General features: G+C 50.2%; 2 protein-coding genes across 2 annotated transcripts; both read left to right on the top strand.

Annotated features, from left to right (window-relative positions):
- LOC100525582 (leukocyte-associated immunoglobulin-like receptor 1) lies at positions 491-10004 on the top strand. Its single transcript, XM_021094974.1, has 7 exons — positions 491-674; positions 7345-7383; positions 7669-7779; positions 7875-7917; positions 8000-8037; positions 8229-8281; positions 8815-10004. The coding sequence occupies exons 1-7, from the start codon at positions 515-517 to the stop codon at positions 8941-8943; spliced, it is 573 nt and encodes a 190-aa protein (XP_020950633.1). The 5' UTR covers positions 491-514; the 3' UTR covers positions 8944-10004.
- Positions 17899-22798, top strand: LOC102160148 (leukocyte immunoglobulin-like receptor subfamily A member 6). The gene is made up of 6 exons (XM_021097573.1): positions 17899-17943; positions 18380-18474; positions 18859-18894; positions 20621-21220; positions 22395-22445; positions 22593-22798. The coding sequence occupies exons 2-6, from the start codon at positions 18441-18443 to the stop codon at positions 22796-22798; spliced, it is 927 nt and encodes a 308-aa protein (XP_020953232.1). The 5' UTR covers positions 17899-17943; positions 18380-18440.

The following is a 26703-nucleotide window of genomic DNA, read 5'->3' as shown; positions in this document are numbered from 1 at the left end:
TCCTAAACAAACAAAATAATGAACGGAGACAATAACAGGAGTGATTTGTGTTGTGCGGTGAATTCTTCATAATGGAGCCTGAGATTCTGCTCTCACCCCTCCTAGGGGCCCTGCCCAGCCCTGCCCAGATCCTTCACCTCAGCTGAACCAAGCTCTGTGATTCCCAGGGGTGGCTTGTGACCATCGTGTGCCAGTCCCCTGCTGGGGCGGAGAAAATCCGACGGAGAAGGAGGATAGAAGTGAGTTCATGGGGAGTGCCCATTGTGGTGCAGCAGATATGAATCTGACTAGTATCCATGAGGATGCGGGCTGGATTCCTGGCCTCACTCAGTGGGTTAAGGATCTGGCGTTGATATGAACTGTGGTGTAGGTCACAGATGTGGCTTGGATCCTGCATTGCTGTGACTGTAGAGTAAGCTGGCAGCTATGGCTCTGATTTGACTCCTAGCCTGGGAACTTCCATATGCTGTGGGTGTGGCCATAAAAACAAAAAAGAAGAAGAAGAAGTGACTTCATGGGTAAGAGTATTGTGTCTCAAATTGGTCCACACCAGACAGAGACCAGGTTTCCCATCGCTGCCGTGAGTGAAGACACTGCCCAGCATTATCAGTGCTCCTATCATCAAAGTCACCGGTGGTCTGAGCCCAGTGAGACTCTGGAGCTGGTGTTGACAGGTGAGGACGTCTCTGGTCTGCCCTCAGGGTGGCCCCAGGCCCCTGTCCCCAGTTGTGTCCTCTGCCCATAGGCCCACAAGCCCCCTGGTGCCCTCCACACTGCTCTGCCTTCATATCTGGCTCAGTCCCTGGACCCTGGTCCCATCCAGGCTCCACAAAGTCCTGGACACTGAGCCGGACCCCTGGGCTGTGGGGAGTGGGCTTCCAGAGATGGGGAAGGATGGAACCCTTTCAAGGGACCCTGTGCCTTTTCCTTCAGGATGGTGGTAAACTGCCTTCACTGGGAAGAGTCTGTGGGGCCTCCAGGCTATGTGTCCCCTGAAGTATGGTTCACTCCCTCTTGGCCAGGCTGCCCCTGACCATGGCTGGACAGTGCTTTGGGGGACCTTTGGGGGTGAGACTGTCCCTGCCCCTGTGTGTGGTCAGCCCCCCAGATGCCTAGAGTCAGGGTTACCTAAGGGACACTCCAACCCCCGTCCGCACACTCCTGGGACCTCAGAAGAGCTGCTCCATGTAAATTTGGGACAGCAAGAATCTGTCCAGTAGAATGGAGCAGGGGTCTCTCCCTTGTCTGGTCCCTGCATCATTTTCTCAGGAATCTAGGGGATTGAGTCTGGCAGATGTGACCTGTGGACAGATGCTCACTCAGGGTGCAGAGGGGCCAGGCTGAGTGGGACAGATCCTCGGCAACCCCCACACGGCATCAGTCCTTCTCCTGCCCTTGATCATAAGACCTGCTTGGGATTTCAGCTCCCCCCACACCCAGCCCTCCTCCTCAGCTGGTGAGTAGCTGACCTCAGCCTGGAGGGGTTTCTGGGGGGCTCTGTGCTGGGTATCAGGGCCAAGCACTCCACCCTGGGCTTAGATCAGGGACAGGTGAGGCCCTGGGAAGGGCATGGCTTGCCCAGGGCACTGCCCAGTCCCTGATATTCACAAGGACGCTCTTAACAACGCTCACAGAATAGAGATAACCCCACACCGGGCACCTGGCGGCAGTAATGCCACCAAGCCCACCATGGAGGGATGTCCCAGGCTTTCTAAGAGCCACCGCCCCTTTTAAGAGGCAGAAAGGAGGTTAAAGTGTCTTGGGCAAAGGCACAAGGGGCGGACCCAGCCCAAGGAGGCCCTGGGGTTTGACCGCAGGCCCACCTCGCCCCCTAGTGGGCAAGTTCCACTGCTGGCTCCTCCGCACTGAGAGGACAGAGGGATTGATAGCTCATCTTCCACTAGGAGAGAGAAGAGGCTTCTTGACGGTTCTGCCTGAACAACCTAGAAGAAGACAGACACCCCCCACCGGAGGATCCTGAACCTGCTATGGGAAGGGGGGCTAGCTCTCTCCCTTTCTTCCCTTCTCGCTGTGAAAACTTAAGTTCAGAGCAGAAGCAAGTGAACTGACAACCCATGGACGAGGATAAAATATTTGCAAATGATGCTACTGACAAGGAATTAATTTGCATAATATACAAACAGCTTATGCAACTTACTATCAAAAAAGCCCAAACAACTCAATCAAAAAATGGGCAGAAGACCGAAAGAGACATTTCTCCAAAAGAAGACACACAGATGGCCAACAAGCACATGAAAAGATGCTCAACATTGCTAATTATTAAAGAAACATGCTTCCAAAGACATTCTATGATGCTATCATCACGCTAATACCAAAACCAGACAAAGATACCACCAAAAAAGAAAACTATATAGACACAAAAATTGTCAACAAAATTTTAGCCAAGTCCAACAACATATAAAAAAGATCATACACCATGACCAAGTGGGATTCATCCCAGGTTCACAAGGATGGTCCAACATATGCAAATAAATCAACGTCATACACCACATTAAATGAAAAGTCAAAAATCACATGATCATCTCAATAGATGCAGAAAAAGCATTTGACAAAGTCCAATAGGCATTCATGATCAAAACTCTTACCAAAGTAGGTATAGAGGGAACATATCTTAACATAATCAAAGCCATTTACAGAAAACCCAGAGCAAATATAATTCTCAATGGAGAAAAGCTGAAAGCCTTCCCACTCAAATCTGGAAGAAGACAAGGATGCCCACTCTCACCACTGTTATTCAACATAGTATTGGAAGTCCTAGCCACAGCAGTCAGACTAACAAAAGGAAAAAAATAGGTATACAAATTGGAAGAGAAAGGTAACATTGTCACTCTGTGTAGATGACATGATACTATATATAGAAAACCCTCAAGACTCAACCCAAAAACTTCTTGAACGGATCAACAAATTCAGCAAAATAGCAGGATATAAGATTAACATTCAGAAATCAGTCACATTTCTGTATACTAACAATGAAATATTAGAAAAGGACTACAAAAATACAATCCCTTTTAAAACTGCACCCCAAAATATCAAATACCTGGGAATAAACCTTACCAAGGAGTAAAAGATTTATATGCCAAGAAATATAAAACATTAATCAAGGAAATTAAAGAGGATTCAAAGAAATGGAAAGATATTCCATGCTCCTGAGTTGGAAAAATTAGCATCATAAAAATGGCCATACTATCCAAAGCAATCTACAGATTCAATGCAATCCCTATCAAATGACCCATGACATTTTCAACAGAACTAGAACTATCAATCCAGAGTCATATATGGAACCACAAAAGACCCAGAATTGCCAAGCAATTCCGAAGAACAAAAACCAAGCAGGAGGCATAGCTCTCCCAGACTTCAAGCAATGCTACAAAGCCTCAGTGATCAAGACAGTGTGGTGCTGGTACCAAAACAGACAGACAGACCAAGGGAACAGAATAGAGAACCCAGAAATAAACCCAGACACCTACCGTCAATTCATCTTTGACAAAGGAGGCAAGAATATACAATGGGAAAAAGACAGTCTGTTCAACAAGCATCGCTGGGAAACCAGGACAGCTGCATGTAAATCAATGAAACTGAACACACACACCATGCACAAAAATAAATTCAAAATGGCTTAAAAGACTTAAATGTAAAACCAGACACCATCAAACTCCTAGAAGAGAACATAAGCAAAACATTCTCTGATATCAACCTTACAAATACTTTCTCAGGTCAGTCTCCCAAAGCAACGGAAATAAAAGCAAAAATAAACCAATGGGACCCAATCAAACTGACAAGCTTTTGCACAGTAAAGGAAACCATAAAAAAAGGACAACTTACACATGGGAGAAAATAGTTTCAAATGATGCAACTGACAAGGGATTTATCTCTAAAATATACAAACAACTTATACAACTCAACAGCAAAAAAGCCAGCAACCCAATTGAAAAATGGGCAAAAGACCTGAACAGACATTTCTCCAAAGAAGATGTACAGATGGCCAACAACGACATGACAAAAATGCTCAACATCACTGATTATTAGAGAAATGCAAATCAAAACTATTATAAAGGACCACCTCATACCAGTCAGAATGGCCATGATGAATAAGTCCACAAATAAATGGTGGAGAGAGTGTGAAGAAAAGGGAATTCTCCTTCTCTGTTGGTGGGAATGTAAATTGGTACAACCACTATGGAAAACAGTATGGAGGAATCCTAGAAAAATATACCTAGGACTAATATATGACCCAGCAACCCCACTCTTTGGCATATATCTGGACAAAACTTCTCTTGAAAAAGACACATACACCTGTATGTTCAGTGCAACTCTATTCAAAATAGCCAAGACATGGAAACAACCTAAATGTCCATTGATAGATGACTGGATTAAGAAGATGTGTTATATATACACAATATATACACTACTCAGCCATAAAAAGAATAATGCCATTTGCAGCAACATGGATGGAACTAGAGACTCTCATTCTAAGTGAAGTAAGTCAGAAAGAGAAAGACAAATACCGTATGATATCACTTATATCTGGAATCTAATATATGACACAAATGAACCTTTCCACAGAAAAGAAAATCATGGACATGGAGAACAGACTTGTGGTTGCCGAGGGGGAGGGAGTGCGATGGACTTGGAATCTGGGGTTAATAGATGCAAACTATTGCCTTTGGAATAGATAAGCAATGAGATCCTGCTGTGTAGCACTGGGAACTATGTCTAGTCACTTATGATGGAGCATGATAATGTGAGAAAAATGAATGTATACGTGTATGTGTGACTGGGTCACCTTGCTGTACAGTAGAAAACTGACAGAACACTGTAAATCAGCTATAACAGAAAAAATAAAAATCATTTAAAAAAAGAAATGCCAATCAAACCTACAACAAGGTATCACCTCACACCAGTCAGAATGGCTATCATCAAAAGGTGCTGGAGAGGGTGTGGAGAAAAGGGAATGTAAATCGGTGTAATCGCTATGGGAAAACAGTATGGAGATTTCTTTAAAAATTAAGAGAAGCAGGGAGTTCCCGTCGTGGCGCAGTGGTTAACAAATCCGACTAGGAACCATGAGGTTGCGGGTTGGGTCCCTGCCCTTGCTCAGTGGGTTAACGATCCGGCGTTGCCGTGAGCTGTGCTGTAGGTTGCAGACGCGGCTCGGATCCCGCGTTGCTGTGGCTCTGGTGTAGGCCGGTGGCTACAGCTCCGATTCAACCCCTAGCCTGGGAACCTCCATATGCCGCGGGAGCGGCCCAAGAAATAGCAACAACAACAAAAGACAAAAGACAAAAAAAAAAAAAAATTAAGAGAAGCAGTACCACATGATCCAGCCATCCCCCTCCTGGCATCTACCAGAACATTTTAATTTGAAAAGATACATACACCCTTATGTTCACAGCAGCACTGTTACAGTAGCCAAGACATGGAAGCAACCTAAGTGTCTATTATCCAACCACAGAGAAATGGATAAAGATGTGGTGCATATACAAAATGGAATATTACTCAGCCATAAAAATGAAACAATGCCATTTAGAGCAACATAGATGGACAGAGAGAGAGCATCATGCCAAGTGAAGTCAGAAAGAGAAAAGCAAATACCATATATCACTTACATGTGGAATCTTAATAAACGATACAAATGAATTTCTATATAGAACAGAAATAGACTCACACATAGAAAACAAACTTAGAGTTACCAAAGGGGATAGGGGGAGATAAATTAGGAATTTGGGATTAACAGATACACAGATTTCATATATTTTACATATAACATAGATAAACAACCAGGGCCTATGGTATAGCACAGGGAACTATACTGAATATTTTGTAATAACTTATAATGGAAAAGAATCTGAAAAAGAACAAGTGTATACGCATGTGTGTATGTATACTTATATATAAAGAATGAACACTAGAAATGCATACAAATGTGTATGGGTGTGTATACACATAAACCTATAACTTACAGTGTAAATGTACTCTCAATGCAAAATTTCAGATCTATAATTTAAGTATATTAGAATATATTTACACTATTAAATATAGAAGTAATAAAATACATTATTACATTTATTATATACAGTGTTATGTTATATACTGTATTATAATGTATTATGAATTACTATATTTATACACATAAGTGCTAATATAAATGAGTAATACACGATATACTAAAGTGTGTCATTGAAATATATACTTTAAAACATAAGCAATTTTAAGTTATATATACCTAGATTTATGTGATTATAATTATTAGGGCTTTTTTTTTTTAAATTTACTTCACCCACAGGTATATGGAAGCTCCCAAGCCAGGGATCAAATCTGTGCCACAGCAGTGACCTGAGCCGCGGAAGTGACAATGTGGGATCTCTAGTCAATTGCACAAGGGAATTCCACCATATATTTTTTTATGCATATAATATACATTATTTTAAATTGTGATCAATGTCATAAGGGGAAGCAGGGCAGAGATGTTAAAACACAGGGGGGACCCGTGGATGGTGGGCCAGCGACACGGTGTTGAGGGCAGGATTCTCTAAGAAATGAAGTTTTCTGCCTTAAATAGGATATTGAGGACTCAGCCTCTGAAGCAGCAGGAGGGAGGGGGTGCTAACCAGAAGAGGGGATGGGGGGCTCAGACCGAGTGGGTGGACGAGCCCCCAAGACCTCTGCTGGCTCACCAGTGAAATGGGTGGTGCTGCGCCCTTAGGAGGTGTATGGTAGAGGAGCGGGACCTACAGCACATGCGCGGAGTCCAGCCCCAGGCTGGCGGGCAACTGTCTCACCTGCTCACCTCGTGGCTTCGGCGGGCAGCTCCGGGACATCGGGTCTTGGCGTCTTCACTCCCAGGAGAGCAGATCCACCGCATCAAGGGGAGCTGTGAAAACGGAAGGCAGAGCTGAGGATGCCTGTGCCTGGGCCCTCCTACCGGGTGTCCGTCTCTGCGAGGGGGGAAGACGGGGGAGAGCGGCGCTGCCCCCACCACCTCCCGCGGGAAGGGGACGCTGCAGGTGCCCATCACCCAGTGAGGGTGGCATTAGCCTGGTGGCACCACCGAGCCGCCCCGCGACCCGCTGCTCCTGCCCCTGGCGATCTGACGTTTCAGTTTCTTTCACTTAAATTTCAAGGGCAGCAGTCACGTGTGGTTACCAGAGCGGACAGCCCAGAAGTAGAGCATGTCAACCTCACAGACAGTTCCACGGGGCTGTTCTAGAGGGAGCAGGTCCGGGTCTGGGGACCAGGGAGACCCCGTGGAGAGGGGGGGACTCAGGAGCCTGCTCTGTCCAGCTCAGGCCTCTGACCCATGTCCTCCTGATGCCTCATTCCTAGGAGACACATGGACGCATTCACAGGATGGAAACAATCCCGGTGAGTGATGGGCACAGAGAAGCAGGACCTGGCCTGTGCCTTCTGGGCAAAGGGGGAATGGGTCATATTCCAGCTCTGCCCACGCCCTGTGGACAGAGGACTTCAGCCCCCAAACCCCAGTTTTGTAAGCGGGGAAATGACTCCTGGGCCTTGGGACTGTTAGGCACCTGAGAGATTTGTAGGTAGGTGTGAACATGACAAGCAGCCAGTGTGTGGTGGTATGCCGCAGGTGCTGGATAAATGCACGCTGCTGCTTATCCAGTTATGTCTTCCCTGCTCCCCCAGGCCCGTGGACAGAGCATGTTTACATTCTCATCGGGGTCTCTGCAGCCTTTCTCCTTTGTCTCCTCCTCTTGGTCCTCCTCCTCCTCCAGCGCTGGCATCAGAGGAAACGGGGTAGGTCTCAGGGACCGGGTGGGGTGACCTGGGCAGGCTGTTTGGGGTTCTGGGAAGAAGCCTTCTCATCTCAACTCACACCTGACTCTCCTCAGGGCCCCCCAGAAGCAAAGGCAAGGAGCCAGAGCCCCAGGAGAGGTGAGGACTCTGGGAATGACCCCTAGCCCCCCAGCCCTCCGCCTCCAGGCAGCCCTCAGGGCTCACTGTTCTTTCTCTGCAGGCTCAGCCCAGCTGTTGACGTCCTAGATGGGACACCAGGTACAGACAAGGGTGGGACAGGTCTGGGAGGGGAAGGGGGCATTCACTGCCATCCAGGAAGCCATGTTCAGGGAGCAAGTTTGGGGGCATTCTGTTCTAGATGGGGGTGGGGGGGCAAGACCAAATAGGAAGCTGTGAGGTTTCAGGTGAGTTTGCCCCAGAGAACAGCTCCCTTGTCCTCTCCTCTCTAGACCCGGCCACTGTCCACAGACTTCCTGAGAAGGACAGAGAGACGGAAGCTTCGGTAAGTCCTTGTGTTAGTCGCCTATTGCTGTGACCAAAACACCGGACAGCTAGCAGCTTGGCGGCATTAGCTCAGTTTCCTGGGCCAGGGATGTGGAAGCAGACGGGCTGGGTGGTGCTGGCTGATGCTCTGTCATGAGGCTGCTGTCAAGATGCCAAGCAGGGCTCCGTTTGGCTCAAGGCTGGACTCAGGCTGGAGGGTCCGCTTCCAAGGTGGCTCACTCCCTGGGCTGCAGCACATGGGTGACTGCATGGCAGCCAGGCTCCCCCAGAGGGAGGGGCCCTGGGGAGGGAGGGGCGGAAGCCACAACGTCTTCTGTGGCCTCAATGTGGAGGTGACATGGCGTCACTGTCATATTCTGCTGGCCACACAGACCAAGCCTGCTTCTCCGGGGGAGGGGACCACACAGTGGTGATTCAGGAGGTGGCCTCTTGGGTGGGGGGGAGACTTGGAGGCTGGCCACCACAGCCTTCCCTTCCCAGCACCCCTCCCTCACCTCGGCCACTGCTACTCACCCCGGTCTCTCTCCCCAGACCCCTGCTGACCTGCAGGAGGTGACATATGCCCTGCTGGACCACCGGACCCTCACACAGAGGGCGGCCAGAGCTGTGACCCCGCTATCCGCCGAGTCCAGCACATACGCAGCCATCTCCAGACACTGACCCCAAGCCCCCCTGGCCTCTGTAGCAAAGACACCGCGAGTCACTCTTGCAAAAGCCTGAGGTGGCTATTTGGAGGGTTTTGCCCTTTCTGGACAGTCATCCTGTCACGACTCCTGGAGGCAAGAGCTGGAGTCCCCACAGCCCTGATCCTCATCTAGAAGATTCAGCAGCCATGTGGTCCCTCCCACAGTCAACTAGCTCCTTGGAGAGAATGTGTAGCACCTGTTTCCAGAGACCCAGCGGTGGCCCTACAGTCACCCAGCTGATTCCAGACGTGTCCTATGAATCCCCCCCTGTCCCCGGAGATCCATTTTAACTGTCCTCTCAGCTGACTTGATGAAATTCCCAGGCTTCAGCTGTTGACCTTGACCCTGGGCTGTACTTATGCAGCCAAAAGCGCAGACCACGTCTTCTGGAACATGCTTCACCTTGTTCCGTAATAATAAATGTTCCCACAGGCCCAACTGCATCAGCCCTATGTGTGTGGAGCTGGGCTTCACAGGTCCTGGGTCCCAGTCTCTCCACCCACAGTCCCTCCGTCCCTAGTGAGGGGAACCAGAGAATCGGGCGTCAGTGTTTTCTGATCTGAGCGTGTGACTCGGGGACGAGGGAGGAGACGTCTGAGGGGACTTGGGTCTGGGTCGAGGCACACACCCACAAAGGCACGCACGTTGGCCCAGACACACACCCCTACACATGCACACACTGTAGGAACGCACACATGCACACACCCACACACGGACACGTGTGGCCTGGCGAAGGCAGTGATGAGACCCCAGGGCACAAGCTTTAGGTCCCACTCGGAGGAACTAAAGTTCCCCATTTTCCATTCCTACTGGACGCCATGCACTCGCCAAACACCAGAGGTCCCATCAGCTGAAGGACAGTGTCCTTGATCTGAGCTTCACTCCCTCATCTGGCTAACGCCCTTCAGGCTTGGGATTGGAGGCTGTTCTTCCCAAAAGCTTGCAATTGCTGCTGGAACAAATGCCCACTCCCTAAGGGCACCAAACAACACACCTTAATATTCTACACATCAGGGTGTCAGGAGTCTGCAATCAGCTAACCTGGGCTAAAACCAAGGGCTGTGTTCCTTCTGGGGGCTCCAGGGCACGATCCATTCCATTACCTTTGGCAGCGTCAAAGGCCATCTGCATTCCTCTGCTTGTGGCCCCTTCCTCCGTCTTCAAGGAGCCCTGGAGCTTCTCCAAACTCCCTCTGACCAGGGCTCCTGCTTGGGTGGTCTCCGCTCCTTCCCTCTCTCTGACCCTCCTGCTTCCTGTTTGCAGGGATCCTTGTGATTACATTGGGTCCACCTGGAATAACCAGGCTCCCCTCCCCTGCTTGAGAGCCTTAACCAATCACACCTGCAAAGACCCTTTCATCACCTAAGAAGCACACCCACTGGTTCAAGGGCTTAGGACATGGACCGCTTTGTGGGTGTTATTCCGTCTGAGTGGGTGTCAGTCCTCAGCACTGCCTCTATTCATGGGCTTCCTTGGTGCTTGAATGCTTCACCCTGAATTCCAAGTATCTCCTTGTAGGAGTGTTTCCTTCTCTCACTAGTATGTGAAATGCTGAATGTTTGAGAGTCAAATTTCTGCACCCCCAGTGCCTCTACAAAGAGGAGGTTATGTAGGAAGCAACGGAGACTGGGAAACAGCCCCAGCCGTCTGTGAACCCCAGGTGCCCAAAGTGACAGGTGGCTCCTGTCTGTGTGACAGGACTATGGCTACTCACCTGCACCGTGTCATCCCTTCCTGTACTCCCAGCGAGATGAAAAGGTCTCTCCAGCTTCTCTCGAAGTTAGGTGTGTCCTGGGAGAAAGTCTAGCCAGCACTGTGTGACCAGGATGGATGGAGCTGCTTCCAGGCCTGGCCCATAAACTTCCCACATAAGATCCTCATTGCTCTTCCTTCTGCTGATGGATACCGATACCCTGAATGACCTTGGAACAACACCGAATGTGGCCCCTGTTTCCTGGGATGACTATGGTATGGAGCCTGCTGTACCCCTTGTCTTAGTCATGTTTAAAGCTTCTGTAAAGTTGATGCCTTAACATATGCCCTGTATGCATATGCTGGTGTAAAAATTAATAAATAAACGAATCATTTTAAGTGGAGTTGCTAAGCCCTGAAGAGGAAAGCTCTCGCCCTCGCACTCAATCCCAGCTTAGTTTATGGTCTTGATCAGGAAGTTTACTTTTTTAGCCAGTAGAAAAGGGATGTTTTTCTCCCCACCCCACAATAGCCCAGCCAATGGTACATAGCCACAGCCCAGCCAATAAGAAACAACCACAGGCCACCCAATGAAAAACATCGACAGCCCTAAGAAATAGCCACAGCCCACCCAATAAGAAACAGCCACAGCCCAGCCAATGAAAAACAGCCACAGCCCAGCCTATGAGAAAACAGCAACAGCTCCACTAATGAGAATCAGCCACAGCTGAGTCAATGAAAATCCTTCAGTGTTATAAACTCTTTGATTGCCTCCAAGGGACTTTCATTCAATGTTGTCTCCTTCTAGCTTCCTCCTTTTTCTCTATAAACTGTTCGTATCCTTTGCTCTCTGGACTTGCCTGTAGTTTGCCATAGCTTGAATTCCTGAATTGCAATTCCTCTGCCATTCCTCCCTTCTAAGTACCAGGCCAGACCCTGCTTAGCCTCCGAGATAGAAGAGATTCCGCAGGTTCAGTGGGGTATGGCCATTGACTCCTCTGCCATTCCTAAATAAACTCATCTTGCTGGTAAAATAACTACATAGCTAATTTTAAGTTTGGCACCAGACATGCCTTTTCCTAGATAACCCGATAATATACTTGAGTCACTTACATTGGCCTCTGGCCTCTTCCTGGGGTGTACTTTTCAAAAACAGTAAGCCCCCCCAAACCCAGCCAATCCTCACCCCCCAGCACCTGCTTTATGGGACTCCATAGTCTGGGCCCCTACCCACTGTCACCCCAGGGCCAGGGACAGGCCAACTAGGGACACCCCCCTCCGCCCCAGAAAGTGCTGAAATCATTAAACCAGCCAATCCCAAGTCTGCTTACCCTTCCCTACCCATTCTTTCTCACGGAAGATACAGTAAAGTTTCTTGCCCACTTTTCCCCTTCACTCCATCTCTTTCTTTCAGCCTCTAGTGCTTCCCCATGAGGCCCTGGTTGGTGGCATGCATGCCCCTTCCTCCTGGGAACTGTGAGGAGCAAAGTATCTTTTCATTGACAGCCATTGGCTCATCTGCTCCTTCACTTTCCTTCCCATTTTAAAATTAATACATGGTATTTTATTATTCTTTTTATTAGAGTAGAGCTGATTTACAGTATTGTGTCAATGTCAGCTGTACAGCATAGCGATCCAGTCATACATATATACACATTCTTTTTCTTATACGGTATTTTAAATCACCTCCCTGCTGAGCTGGAATCAGCCATTTACTTGGGAGAGGAACTAATGAGTCTTTACACATTGGGGTCTATTGGCTGTAATAGTTACACAGATGAAACACATTCCGACAGCGGGACGGCCTTCACTCGGGTGAGGGGTGTGGCTGCCTTAGTGGCTGTGGCTGCGGAGCCCCTGACTTGGGTGTGCAGAGCGGAGCCCCAAATCTGCCCGAGTCTGCTCTCCATCTTCTCTTCCACGTGCCTCGGGTCAGTCCGCCCAGCGCGCTCTGAATCCCACGCCTGCAAGACCTCACTCCTCGCTTCTGACCGCTGATCACGGACACGTGGGCGGGCCCCATGGCTGTGTTATATGAAATATCCCTCCTCCCCTTCCCAGGTCCCTGTGTCATTTCCTAAAGTCAGTTCACACAGAGTTAAGTGAGTTCACAGTTACCCACTTGATTATTTAGCGTTGTTGCTGATGATACAGGGCTTCTAAACAGGCCACCCCATGCTGGCTCAACAAAGAAACTCTTGGGATCTGCAGGGCCATTTCCCTACAGCGGGACCAGCTGTGCCTCCCAGCATATGGGGTCGCGGGAACCCCCCTCACCAGGAGAGCCCCGAGCCTGCTTCTTGGGGTCACCTCCCAGCTTGTGGAGTCAGTTTCCATTCCGATTACAAAGGGAAAGTTCCCCTGAAAGTCCAGGAGGAGGCGCCAGTGTCCGGCTCTCATTTTTTCCATCTTTTATTGTTCTTTAAAAATAGAAACGTAAGAAACCTGCATGTCTGTTACAGGTCTGGTATTTAAAATGTTATTATATACCTTAAGAATATCTTTAAAGTTCAGCCCAGATCCAGGCAGCTCTTACAAGGGTGCGATTAAGATTTCAGTTCTATGTAAGCATTAGCACGTTGAATCCTTGTATGGAACCCTCCACAGAGTGTCCCCATCTTTCTTGAAGAAACAAGGGACTGAGATTAATGTGCCCAGGGTCGGCCAGCTTGAAGTGACGGGGGCCGCAGACCCGCGTGGGCACCAGACCCGCTGCTCCCACCTCAGGACCTGCTGCATCTCACCAGCTGGGAGGTTTCCGTCCTGGCTCAGAGTGGGTGGGTGCCCTGCCTTCCAGCTCAGTTTTAATTAGTACTGATCTTTCACTTCCTATGTGTACTCAAGTTCGTTTCCTCTAGAGATTTGCATCTGCTAACTCAATGGTCTTCATCTTAGTTTTCCTAAGTGACAATCTGTGCTGATTTCTGTCTGTGTCTCTCTCTCCCACACCTCCCTCTAAATTATTCAGGGTTCTCCAGATAAATGGAACTGACAGGTCCTGGTAAACAGGTTATGTAGATACATATGAGAGCAAGAGGAGATGTTATTATATGAACAGGCTCACAGGTTATGGAGGTTGAGAAGTTAACAATGAACTTTCAGAAAGATAAGCTGAAAAAACAATCTAGGAGTTCCCGTTGTGGCTCAGCAGAAACAAATCCGACTACCATCCATGAGGATGCAGGTTCGATCCCTGGCCTCCCTCAGTGGGTTAAGGATCTGGTGTGGCCCTGAGCTGTAGTGCAGGTCACAGATGCAGCTCAGATCCTGTGTGGCTGTGGCTGTGATGCAGGCTGGCAGCTGCAGCTTCAATTCGACCCCTAGCCTGGGAACTTCCATATGCTGCATGTGCGGCCCCAAAAAGCAGGAAAAAAAAGAGCAAAAAGAAATGGAAAAAAGAGGAAAAAAAACTCCATTTACAAATACATTAAAAGGAAACGAACATCTAGGAATAAATTTAAATAAGACACATACTTGGAAAATTGTAAGTCGCTGATGAAAGTAATGTCTTTAAATACAAATAAATAAAAATAAATACTATACTTATGGATTGGAAAATTAATATTGTTGAAATTATCATACTACACAAGGCAATCTACAGATTCAATGCAATCCCTATCAAAATGCCAATGGCATTAATGAATTCTAACATTCTAATGGAAATATAAAAGACCTCAAATGGCCAAAAAATACTGAAATAGACGAATAAAGTGTGGGAATTATACACCCTGATTTCAAATTATACTGCAAAGCTCCGGTAATCAAATCAGTATGGTGGGGCACAAAAAGAGACACATAGATCAATGGAACAGAATAGAGATTTCAGAAATCTCTTACATGGTCATGCTGACATGGTCATTTAATCTACGACAAAGGAGGCAAGACTATACAATTGGAAAATGACAGATTATTCCATACATGGCACTTGGGAAAACTGGACAGCTCCATGTGAAAGAGTCAAACTGGACTATTTTCTCGCATCACATACAAAAATAAACTAAAAGTGGATGAAAAGCTTAAATATAAAGCTTGAGTTCATAAAACTCATGGATGAAAACACAGGCAGTAAATGCCCTTGGACGTCTGTCTTTTTCTTTTCTTTTCTTTTCTTTTCTTTTTTTTTTTTTTGTCTTTTTGCCATTTCTTGGGCCACTCCCGTGGCATATGGAGGTTCCCAGGCTAGGGGTCGAATCGGAGCTGTAGCTGCCAGCCTACACCACAGGCACAGCAATGCGGGATCCGAGCAGCATCTGCGACCCACACCACAGCTCACGGCAATGCCAGATCGTTAACCCACGGAGCAAGGGCAGGGATGGAACCTGCAACCTCATGGTTCCCAGTCGGATTCGTTAACCACTGTGCCACGATGGGAACTCCAAGGAATATCTTTCTAGATCCATCTCCTCAGGCGAGGAGTATAGAGGCAGAAGTAGACGAATGGGACTACATCAAACAAAAAAGCTTTTGCACAGTGAAGGGAACCACCAACACAATGGAAAGGCAACATCCTGAACCGGAGAAGATATTTGCATATCATATCAGATAAAGGAGGACTATCAAAAGTAGACAAATAATTCATACCCCTCAACATGAAAAAAACCCAACAGTCTGATTTAAAAAATGGGTAGAGGATCTGAACAGACACGTTCCCAAAGACGACACACCAGTTGCCACTAGAGACATGAAAAGAAGCTCAGCACCACTAATTGTTAGGGAAATGCAAATCAAAACCACAATCTCACCCCAGACCTGTCAGAATGTCTAGTATCTAAAAACAAATAACAAATGTTGTTGTAAAGAGAACAGAACCCTCATACCCTGTTGCTGGGGATGTAAATTGGTGCAGCCACCGTGGAAAACAGTATGGAGGTTCTCAAAACACTACAAGTAGAAATGCCTCATGATCCAGCAACTTCAATGCTGGGTATTAACCTGAAGACAGCCAACTTTTATTGATGTGTCATAGATAAAAGTGTAGTTTGCAGATGCACCTCTGATTCGACTCCTAGCCCGGAATTTCCATATGCCATAGGTGCAATCATAAAAAGAAAAAAAACTGATTTTTTTTTGTTATGTGGCATACCCGAAACTAACATGATATTGGGCATCAGCTATATTTCAGTAAGAAGAGAGTGAACCACAGCTAAAAATAATTTTCGCTATGAATATATCTGACAAAGGACGTGCACACATAATAAAAAAAAAGATAACATTTCCTGATGTTTAGAAAAAAGTCAACCCAACTTTTAAGTGAGAAAATGACTCAAACAGATATTTCACACAAATAAAATGAATACCCAGGTGACCAAAACCACATGAAAATGTTCTCCACTGCACTAGTCATCAGAGCCATGCCAACCCCTAACAGCATGGCTGCAATACAAACATGGGAAGCATGAAGCACTGGTGAGGAAGTGGAGCAACCAGCACACTCAGCTGCACTGAGTGCAGATGGATACAATCACTTTACAAAACGTTTGGGAGACCTATCAAAGGTGAGTAAACGCATGGCACAAACACAGCGATGCACTCCTAGGTTTATTCCAACAGAAACACCCGTGAACGCTCATCACCAGACATGCATTAGGATGGTCAAAGCTGGACCATCCATCATCACCTAAACGCGATGCTGTCCAAATGCCTGTCAGCACCAGGATGCGTAGACGCCCTGTGGTGGTTTACACAGTGGAATACTCCAGAGTGACCAGAGCCAAAGGTCTACATCTGCCCGCCTTATTACGGGCGGGTCTTACAAACCCGTGCTTGAGCAGAAGCCACCCACACACATAAAGAGACAGCAGAGAATATGCACATCGATGTGAAGAAATAGTCTCTGCAGAGAATGGACCTCAAATACATGCTGTTAGAAGTCACCATAGTCATGACCTTTGGAGAGAAGTTGCTGGAAAACAGGAGTGCTCACTTGGTGGAAATTCAGCTAGTTGTGCATTTGACACGTGCACTTTTATCTACGACACATCAATAAACGTCAGAACACACACACACACACACACACACACACACACACGGAGATACATCAAAGAAAAACTGCAGAAAGCCAAAGACAAAAATCTTAAAAGCACTGAGAAAGGACACATTATTTTCAAAGCAGCAACAAGAAGATACAGTTTAGCCGAAGTGATTACAGCCAGATTTCATGTACTGAAAAAGTTAACTGCCAACCTAGAACTGTAGAACAGAAGAAAATGGCCTTTGGATTTCCCAATGTGGTTCAGCAAGAGTGAACCTGACTAGTAACTGGGAGGAGGTGGGATCTATCCCTGGCCCTGTCAAGTGGGTCAGGGATGCGGTGTTGCCCTGAGCTGTGGGGTAGGTCGCAGACGTGGCTCGGATCTGGCGTTGCTGTGGTTGTGGTGTAGGCTGGCAGCGGCAGCTCCGATTCGACCCCTGGCCTGGGAACGTCCATATGCTGCGTGTGCAGCCCTAAAAAGTAAAGAAAAAAAAAAGAGAGAGAGGGAGAGAAAAGAAGAAGAGGAGGAGGAGGCGGAGCGGGGAGGAAGAAGAGGAAGAAGAGGAAGAAAATTGGAAGTGAAATAAAGGCAGGCCAGTCAATGAAGAACTGCATTCACCGACAAGAGAATGCTGCACTGCGTTAACCCAAACTTAATCTTCCTCACTCCATGCAGCCTCCAGCCCCAGGGCTGGACCACAACCACTCACACAAAACTCGGTTTCTGTTAGGAAGGGAAAACTGAGCAATGTTTGCTGTGTAGACACCATCAGTGTCTGCCCCGGCTGCCCCAGGAGAAGCAGCTCTCCCCTGGCCTCAGAGGCCCTGGGCACGGGCATCCATGAGGGGTCCTGTCCTACTGGGCTCCGCCTGCACAAACTTCCTCACCCCTGGGTCCTGCTCTTTATTTCAGCACCTGGCTGAGGGCCCCATCTGGCCCCAAGCCCAGGGCCAGGTCCCAAGGTCTATCTCCTGATCCATTCAGGATTTGCATGTGCTGATTGGAGCCTTCCTGGCTCCAATGTCCCTGGAGAAGATGGGAAGAGGGCCCCGTGAACACGTTCTGTGTTTCTTTTTAGGGCCGCCCCTGCAGCATAAGGAAGTTCCCAGACTAGGGGCTGAATCAGAACTGCAGCTGCTGGCCTAGGCCACAGCCACAGCCACACCAGAGCCAAGCCACATCTGCCACCAACATCACAGCTCACGGCAACACTGAATTCTCAGCCCACTGAGTGAAGCCAGGGATCGAACCCGCAACATCATGGATACTAGTTGGGATCTTAACCCACTGAGCCACAACAGGAACTGCAAGTAGGATCTTTTTAATGCTCTCCCTCCCTTGCTGGGACTTGAACATTAGATCAAATACTCGGAGGAGGACTGAGGACGTCCCACTTTTCACGTTAAGTATGCGGAAGTGGGGGATATGGGGGTGTAACACCTTCCCCAAGAACAGGTGGTGGGGTGTGGTCCTGGGACGGACAGTCCTGCCAGTTTGGGCACAAACCCACACTCTGCTTGTCCCAGAGGCGGAGAAAGAGGCTCCTCCCTCAGGGGGCTCACCTGGAGGGGAGCTCAGCCTCACCTGAGCATTGGAGCATCTGCTGGAAGTGCGGCCCTGCCTCTGTCTCCTGCGCGGGAAGCCGGGAGAGGAGGGCACAAGCTCTTCCCCTTTGTGTGAGGCGCTGAGTGTGGAAACCCCAAGTTGGGCCCCCGGGCAGCACATCCTCTTCTCTTGTGTCATCAGGCAGGCTCTGTCCTTCCCCCATAATCTCTCCAGGACGGGCACCGGCTGCAGGGGCTGGGCCATGGCCCCCCATCCCACCACCCTCCTGTGCTTCGGTGAGTCCTGGAATGGGGGGGCGGGTTCAGGGGCCAAGAGGCTGCACTCCCCGGCTCAGTCCTGACCCCAGCCCCTGAGGCTCAGGGACCCGAGGGGGGCACAGGGGTTCCCACCCAGGGCTGCCCCTCAGTCTGCCCACAGAAGGGTCAGTCCTAGAACCAGGTACCTGGGTGTGGAGTTGATTCAGACTGAGGACCCTGGGGTCTGGGTTTGTCTGGAGACCATTTCGGGGCAGAAAGGGGGCTTGTGCTCCGAGGCGATGTGGGGGAGGGGGCTGGAAGTTACAAGGATGACGCCCCCCGCAGGCTCCTCCAGCCCCCTTGGCCACAGCCCCGCGAGGAAAGGCGCAGTGGGCGTTTTTCTCACTAGAACTTGCCTTGCAGCGCTCTGTCTGGGCCAGACGATCCGCACGTGCCGAGGTGAGTCTTCTCCCTGACCCCCAAAGGCTGAGCCCGACGACAGCGTGTGCCCACCCTGGGGGCGGGGGGGCACCTGGCAGCTGACATAGTACCGGAATTGCCAGCAACCCCCAGGCCTAAGCCGCCCCGTCTCTCCCTCGCTGTCCACGCTGCTCTCAGGGCCCCGCAGAGACGGTTCAGATCCCGCAGGACCAGGCTGAGCCCGCGAGCCCAGATCTCCCTCTGCATCCCCTGCGCGGAGGGCGCGACCTCACCCAGGGCAGAACCCGACCGACCGGGAGTCCTCCCGGGTCCCGCTTCTCCAGCCCCCCACTCACAGCGCATCACCCGGTGCTGGGTTTTGCATGATAATTCTTAGGGTCGAATGACTGCGTTCAGCGGTTTCTGTTTTCAGGAAAATGTCCATTTTGCTGAGCGCCCTCTCACAGCTGACCTTGGATAGACTGAGCCGCGTGCGCCCCTCTTGGGTCCGGGTCTGCCCGTCCCCAGCCCCGCTGGCTCAGAGGTCTCCTCGCTTTTCTTTCTCTCTCGCGTGGCTCCTTCCCCCTCAGCTCCGGACCTGGACCCGGTGTTTGTGCCCTGCCTGCCCCACGTGCCCACCCCCAGCCTGGGTGATTCCTGCTGGACCTCAGCTCTCAGCTGGGGACCCGCGCCCTCCGACCTCCCCGGGGAGGCAGCTCTGCCTCCCGTCTGCCCCTGGGGTTCCCACACGCGCCCGAGGGCACAGGCCACAGTCTGGACACGGGGATTTGCACAATGATTCATCAACGTCCGTCCTCCCTCGAGACTTTCAGCCCCGCGAAGAAGGCAGGGATCGCGTGTGTGTCTCACGGTTGTGGAACCAGGGGTACACGGAAGTATCTGTAAAGGGGCAGAGGGGACCTAAGACGGGGTGGAAGGACACAAAGAGCCAGTGGAGGAGTGAGTGAGCCCTGCCAGCGCCCTGCCTCTAGGGGCGTCTTGCTGAAGGGGAGACCAGCTTCCCCTTTCAGGGCAGCAAGCCCTCTCCCCTGCCCCCAGCCTAGATGAGACAGACGGGGTTTCCAGAGCCTCCGTCCCCAGGAAATGGAAATGAGCAGAGATGAAGGTGGAAATACACAGAAACCCAGGGAGGACTGCTTCATGGAGGACTCGCCCTGGACAATGGGACCCTCCCCTGCTGGGCTCTGGGCCCCAGCTCCCCCTCAGCCCTCACCTCCACTGCAGCTCTGCACGTGCACCCCTCACCCCATACAATCCCAGGGGGACTCGCAGCTGCCTTCAGACCAGCCCGGAGCAGTCCTGCCCACACACACTCCTGCTCTCCTTGTCCCCAGAGTGACGGGGTCATTCCCAGCCTGGGCCTCCCTCCCAGCCCCTGCTGTCCCCCCAGAGTGGCCTGGGCAGTGGGGGAGCTGCCCCTGAAACAGACATGCCCTGGGGGCCGCAGCCTGCTCTGACCCCCTGTGTTGCAAGGAGCAAGCTGGAACCAAGTCTCGGGTCCTTAAGTCAAGTGGGAACATAGCTGCAGTGAAGGGAACTGACTCGGTGGAATGGGTGTGAGGGGGTTTGGGGAGGATGGTGGAAACGCTTTAAAATTGGATTGTGGTGAAGGCTGCACAACTTGGTGAGTTTCTTAAAAAAAAAAAAAGAAAAGAAAATTGAATGGAGCCAGTAAAAGGAGTGACTTGTGTTGTGTGTTGAATTCTTCATAACGGAGCCTGAGATTCTGCTCTCCCCCTCCTAGGGGCCCTGCCCAGACCCTCCATCACAGCTGAGCCAGGCCCTGTGGTCCCCTGGGGACAGCCTGTGACCATCGTGTGCCAGGGCCCTGCTGGGGCTGAGACATTCCACCTGCAGTACAAGGAGAATACGCATAAGTACAAGGATGAGAGTAACACGATTCAAATTAGTCCACACCAGACAGCGGCCAGGTTCCCCATCGCTGCTGTGAGTGAAGACACTGCCCGGTGTAATCGGTGCTTCTATTATCAACGTGGCATTTGGTCTGAGCCCAGTGAGGCCCTGGAGCTGGTGTTGACAGATGAGGACGTCTCTGCTCTGCCCTCAGGGTGGCCCCAGGCTGCTGTCCCCAGCTGTGTCCTCTGCCCACGGGCCCGCAAGCCCCCTGGTCCCCGGTTCCCCCCCCCCCACACTCCTCTGCCTTCATATCTGGCTCAGTCCCTGGACCCTGGTCCCATCCAGGCTCCACGAAGTCCTGGACACTCAGCCCCAGCATCTCAGTGGACACCGAGCCGGACCCCTGGGCTGTGGGGAGTGGGCTTCCAGAGACGGGGAAGGATGGAGCCCTTTCAAGGGACCCTGTGCCTTTTCCTTCAGGATGGTGGTAAACTGCCTTCACTGGGCAAAGTCTGTGGGGCCCCCAGGCTATGTGTTCCCTGAGGGGTGGTCCACCCCCCCTTGGGCAAATCCCATGGTCAGGCGGCCCCTGATCATGGCTGGATGGTGCTTTGGGGGACCTTTGGGGTGAGGCTGTCCCTGCCCCTGTGTGTGCTAAGCCCCCAGGATTCCTGGAGTCAGGGTCCATCGGGGACAACCTGAACCCTCCGGGAAGGAGAGAGGGAGGCTTTCTTCCTTTAAAGCCCAGTGTCTTCTCTCCCATTTCCCCTTATCCTCGTGTGACCTCAGGGTCAGGTGTACAGGGTCCTGGAACAGCCCCAAGGTACACACCTGTGGGTACCCTGTGACCCCAGTGACCTGGGGGAACTGTGGGTGCACAGTGACCCATCTGGGAGAGGTCAGCCCTCAGGATCCCAGATGTGGGGAGGAGCAGAGACCCCCAAGAGAGGGCAAGCTGAATCATCCTTCTTCTCTTAGGGATGGAGATAGGGTTCATCCTCATCTCATCCCTTCCCTGGTCCTTCCCCAAGATGCTCAGGTGCTGGCAGGTGAAGCAGGGAGTGGAGGAAAGGGGGATGCACAGAAGTGAGCCAGGAGGTAAAGGCGCTGGGAGGAGGGGGGAGCAGAGCAGCTCCACCCTCTGTCCTGGCTCAGGGGCCCTAGATCTCCCAGCCCCTCACCCCAGAGCCAGGTCAGCAAGCTCAGGGCTGGGAGCACGTGAGGGACAGTGGTCCAGCCAGAGGTCCCAGTGTCTGTCCCCTGCCCTGAGGGGACAGGGTTCTGACCCTCACAAAGGGCAGGATGGACACACAGTGGCAGTGAAATACCCTGGTATCCCCCTACAGCAGAAGCCCTTTGACTCCTGAGGGGTTTGAGAACCAGGAGGGGGAAACCCACCCTAGTCCCTGAGCCTGCGTTTGATCAAAGGCAGGTCTGAACTTTCCAGCCTTGTCCTGCCCTCAGGTCCTCTGGTTGTGGGGCTGGGGTGGGAGGGCAGGGTGGGGGAGCCGAGGACACAAACCCACCCAGTGGTCTTGGGTATGGAGAAGGGGTGGAAGGGGTCCAGCAGAGGGAGGAGCTTGGGAGGGCTTGGGATGCTGAGGTCTGCCTGAGAAGGGGGAGGCTGCCCCAGACATGCGTACGCTGTCCTTGACCCCTAGGAGCCCCTGATGAAATCAGTCTCCGACCCACAGACTCCAGCACCTGGACAGGTAAGTCACCTGGGGCTGTGCCCTGCAAAGGGCTGGCTGGGGACAAGTCCTCGGACCACATGGGATGGGCTCCTGTCACAGTGGTCCTGGCTAGGGCTAAGTCTTGTCCGCCTGTCGGTGACCCCTCCCCCTCGCCTTCCTCTCTAGCCACCACCTCCCAGGATTACATGATGGGGAACAGTGTCTGCCTGGGTGTGGCCGGTGTGGTCCTGCTGATCCTGGTGGTGATTCTGGCAGAAGCTGGGCACAGCTGGTGCGGCTCCCAACATGGACCCCAGGGATGGAGACACGAGGGTGCCCAGCAGAGGGACTGGACCCCAGGGCCCCAGGAAGGATGTTCCCTGGGATCCTGAGGCTCCTGATGGAACCTGAGGAGACACAGCACCCTCCACAGTGAACCTTGGGGGGACACTGTCCTCAGAAGGGCATGGGGGAAGGGTGATGCATCCTGGATTTCCTGGGTTTATACTCACAGCCCCTCACGTACTCCCTCTGGTCTCCCTTCTCCTCTGGTTCTAAGACAGGACCCCTCTGGTTCTAAGACAGCCTCTGCCTCCGTCTTCCCTTTCCTCCTCCTTCTGCTTCATTTCAGAAGCTCCACGCGGCTGAGCTCAAGCCATCTCCTCGGTGTCCCCTCCTCCCTCTTTGATGATGTCAGCACCTGGGGCATCCCTTCCATGTCTCAGCACAGGACTCCCGGCTGGACTTTCCCGCCTCCCCCCCTCCCCCTGGAGCCCCACATTCCCAGCTGCCTCTGGGAACCACGAACTTGCAGCTCAGGGCCCTGACTGTCACTGATACCTGTCACCTCTCACCTGCCTGAGCTGGTGAGCCCCCAGCTGCACCTGTCTGGCTCTCCCCCACATCCCATGTCTTGTCCTCCTGGAATGGGGTCTGCCCTCCTTGGTCTGGCGTCTCCTCGTGTCCCCACTGTCTGGGATCCAAAGCCCAGGGAAGGAAATGCAAATCAAAACCACAGTGACTCATCCCCGAGCAGACCTAAATGTTGGCAAGGACGAGGAGATACCTGGATGCCAGTGGGCACACAAAATGGTACAACCTCTGTGAAAAACGAGATGGAGTTTCCTCAAATATTACGCATATGATCCGGCAATCCCACTCATATTTTGCGTGCAAAAAAAAAAAAAAAAAAAAAAACAATGAAAGCAGGACTTAAATGGTATCTGTAACCTCATGTTCGTAGCAGCATTGTTTTCAATAGCCAGTGTAAATACACCCTCCTTAACTGGGAGACAGAGCGCAAACACAGGTGCCTCCGGATGCTGGGAAAGACACAGAAGTGGATTCTCCCCTTGAGCCTCCAGGAATGAGCACAGCCCTGCAGACACCCTGATTTTACCCATCGCCAGTTGCCTGCCTCCAGAGCCATGTAGTGATAAATGGGAGCTCTAAGCCACTGTGTTTGTGCTCATTGGTTGCAGCAGAACTAGGACTCCCCCCACCTGGGGACCCACACACTGTGTCTTCAGGAGGCCCCCAAGCTCCTGGAATTGGATTCTGGGCAGAGCTTTTCTATAAGCTCTCTGACTCACTCCTAATGTTTCTTCCCAGACCTCTGACCACCCATGTCCCACAGCCCAGCCTGGCACCCATCCTGTCCAGGGCTTCATCTCTGAGGTGCTGCAGTGGTGGGTGGGTGAATGCAGCTCTAGATCCTGGATGCCAGATAAAGGTCGCATTTCCCCCTCCCCCTGTATCCTCCGCATGAGGCAGGGCTGGGGCGCAAAGCTACTTTTCTTCTGAAACTGTACCCAAGCCTCCTCTCTGCTACTCTGACTCTGTCATCTCAGGGAGCAGTGGGTGGGGGGGGGGGCGGCAGGCTTTTTCATTGCAATGACCCCCTGCCTGCAATGAGCCCCTGCATCCTTGGAGCTCAGTAGGGGGAACATACAACTGTCCCCATGAAATTCCTGGTGCTCAGCTTCCCAGACTTGGCCATCAGGGGCCCTTTCAAGCTCCCAGGGGTGCTTTTAGAGATGCACTTTTTCTTCATTTGATCGCTGTCTTGCTTTCTAGGTTAAAACGGAGTTCCAGGTGTATCTTGTATTCCTTCTATCCTGACCAGCAATCCACCTTTTCTCTGAGAGTATTGGGGAAGTATTTAGAAAATCAGATCTGGGGGTTAAGTGGATTCTGGATGTTGAGCTGAATCTGCCAGATACTTCTCCAGTAAAGATGGGATTATTGGGGATTGACAGAGAATTGCAGTTTGGTGTCTGTCTCCATGGCGAGCATGTGCAGGTTCCAGCCAGGCAAGGGAACGAGATGTTTTTACAGACAGGACAGGGAGATGGGAAGCTGGAATAAACAGGGAATCCATGCTTTTCACTGGCTGAGTCCTTGCCAGTTACCATCTCAGGGCACGAAAGCTCCCCCTGCTGACTGTTTAGTCAAGGTTTCTCTTTATCACTTTTTTTTTTTTTTTAAGGAAGTTCTCAGGGTAGGGGTCAAATCAGAGCAGCAGCTGCCAGCCTATACCACAGCCACAGCCACAGCCATGCGGGATCCTAGTCGTGTCTGTGACCTCCAGCTCACAGCAATGCTGGATCCTTAACCCACTGAGCGAGGCCAGGAATTGAATCCTCATCCTTATGGATATTAGTGGGGCTCATTACCCCTGAGCCACAATGGGAACTCCCTTGTTTATTAACTTTTAAAAAGACCACTGGCAACAAAATACTAGCAAACTGCATCCAACAATACATTAAAAGGATTGTACATCATGATCAAGTGGGATTCATCCCAGGGATGCAAGCGTTCTTCGATATCTGCAAATCCATCAGTGTGATACACCACATTAACAAACTGAAGAATAAAAACCATATGGTCCTCTCAATAGACGTGGAACAAGCCTTTGACAAAATCTAACACCCATTTCTGATAAAAACCCTTCAGAAAGTGGGCATAGAGGGAACCTACCTCAACATGATAAAGGCCATATATGACAAACACACAGCTAACATCCTTCTCAATGGTGAAAAGCTGAAAGAGTTCCCACCGAGATCAGGAACAAGACAAGGATGTCCGCTCTCGCCACTACTCTTCAACATAGTTTTGAAGTTCTAGCCACAGCAATCAGAGAAGAAAAAGAGATAAAAGGAATCCAAATTGGAAAGGAAAAAGTAAAACTATCACTATCTGCAGATGACATGATACTATACCTAGAGAACCCTAAAGACTCTACCAGAAAACTGTTAGAGCTCATCCATGAATTTGACAAAGTCACAGGATACAAAATTAATACACAGAAATCAACGGCATTTCTATACACCAACAATGAAAGACCAGAAAGAGAAATTAAGGAAACAATCCCATTTACCATCACATTCAAAAGAATAAAATACCTAGGAGTGAACCTACTGAAAGAGACAAAAGACCTGTACTCTGAAAACTATAGGACACTGATGAAAGAAATCACAGATGACACAAATAGATGGAAAGACATACCATGCTCTTGGATTGGAAGAGTCAAGATTATCAAAATGACGATACTACCCAAGGCAATCTTTAGATTCCATGCAATCCCTATCAAATTACCAAGGACATTTTTCACAGAACTGGAACAAAATATTTTAAAGGTTGTTTGGAAGCACAAATGACCCAGAATAGCCAAAGACATCCTGAAAAAGAAAAATGGAGCTGGAAGAATCAGGCTCCCGGACTTCAAACTATACTACCAAGCAACAATCATCAAAACTGCATGGTATTGGCACAAAGACAGACATAGAGATCAGTGGAACAGGATAGAAAAGCCCAGAATTCAACCCACACACCTACAGCCAACTCATCTAGGACAAAGGAGGCAAGACCATACAATGGAGAAAGGTCAGCTTGTTCATTAAGTGCTGCTGGGAAAACTGGTCAGCCACATGGAAAAGAATGAAAGTAGAACACTCCCTAACACCATACACAAAAATAAACTCAAAATGGATTAAAGACCTAGATATAAGACCAGACACTATCAAACTCTTAGAGGAAAACATAGGCCAAACACTCTCTGACATAAATGACAGCAACATCTTCTCAGTTCCACCTCTTAGAGTAATGACAGTAAAAACAAAAATAAATGAAAGGGACCTAATGAAATTTAAAAGTTTCTGCACAGCAAAGGAAACCTTAAACAAAACATAAAGACAACCCACAGAAGGGGAGAAAATCTTTGCAAATAAATCAACTGACAAGAGATTAATCTCCAAAATTTATAAACACCTTCTGCAGTTCCATACCAAAGAAACAA

The sequence above is a fragment of the Sus scrofa genome, chromosome 6, assembly GCF_000003025.6.
Source record: "Sus scrofa isolate TJ Tabasco breed Duroc chromosome 6, Sscrofa11.1, whole genome shotgun sequence".
NCBI classification, from domain to species: Eukaryota; Metazoa; Chordata; class Mammalia; order Artiodactyla; family Suidae; genus Sus; species Sus scrofa.
Note: the sequence above shows the minus strand (reverse complement) of the source record. Positions and strands in the feature narration are given on the sequence as shown.

Bases quoted from the DNA above. Each gene is read 5' to 3' on its own strand.
- LOC100525582 (XM_021094974.1), top strand. From the start codon at position 515: ATGGGTAAGAGTATTGTGTCTCAAATTGGTCCACACCAGACAGAGACC. The intron at 675-7,344 runs GTGAGGACGTCT...CCTCATTCCTAG, and splicing joins TCTGGAGCTGGTGTTGACAG to GAGACACATGGACGCATTCA. The intron at 7,384-7,668 runs GTGAGTGATGGG...CTGCTCCCCCAG, and splicing joins ACAGGATGGAAACAATCCCG to GCCCGTGGACAGAGCATGTT.
- LOC102160148 (XM_021097573.1), top strand. From the start codon at position 18,441: ATGGCCCCCCATCCCACCACCCTCCTGTGCTTCG. The intron at 18,475-18,858 runs GTGAGTCCTGGA...CTTGCCTTGCAG, and splicing joins CACCACCCTCCTGTGCTTCG to CGCTCTGTCTGGGCCAGACG. The intron at 22,446-22,592 runs GTAAGTCACCTG...CTTCCTCTCTAG, and splicing joins AGACTCCAGCACCTGGACAG to CCACCACCTCCCAGGATTAC.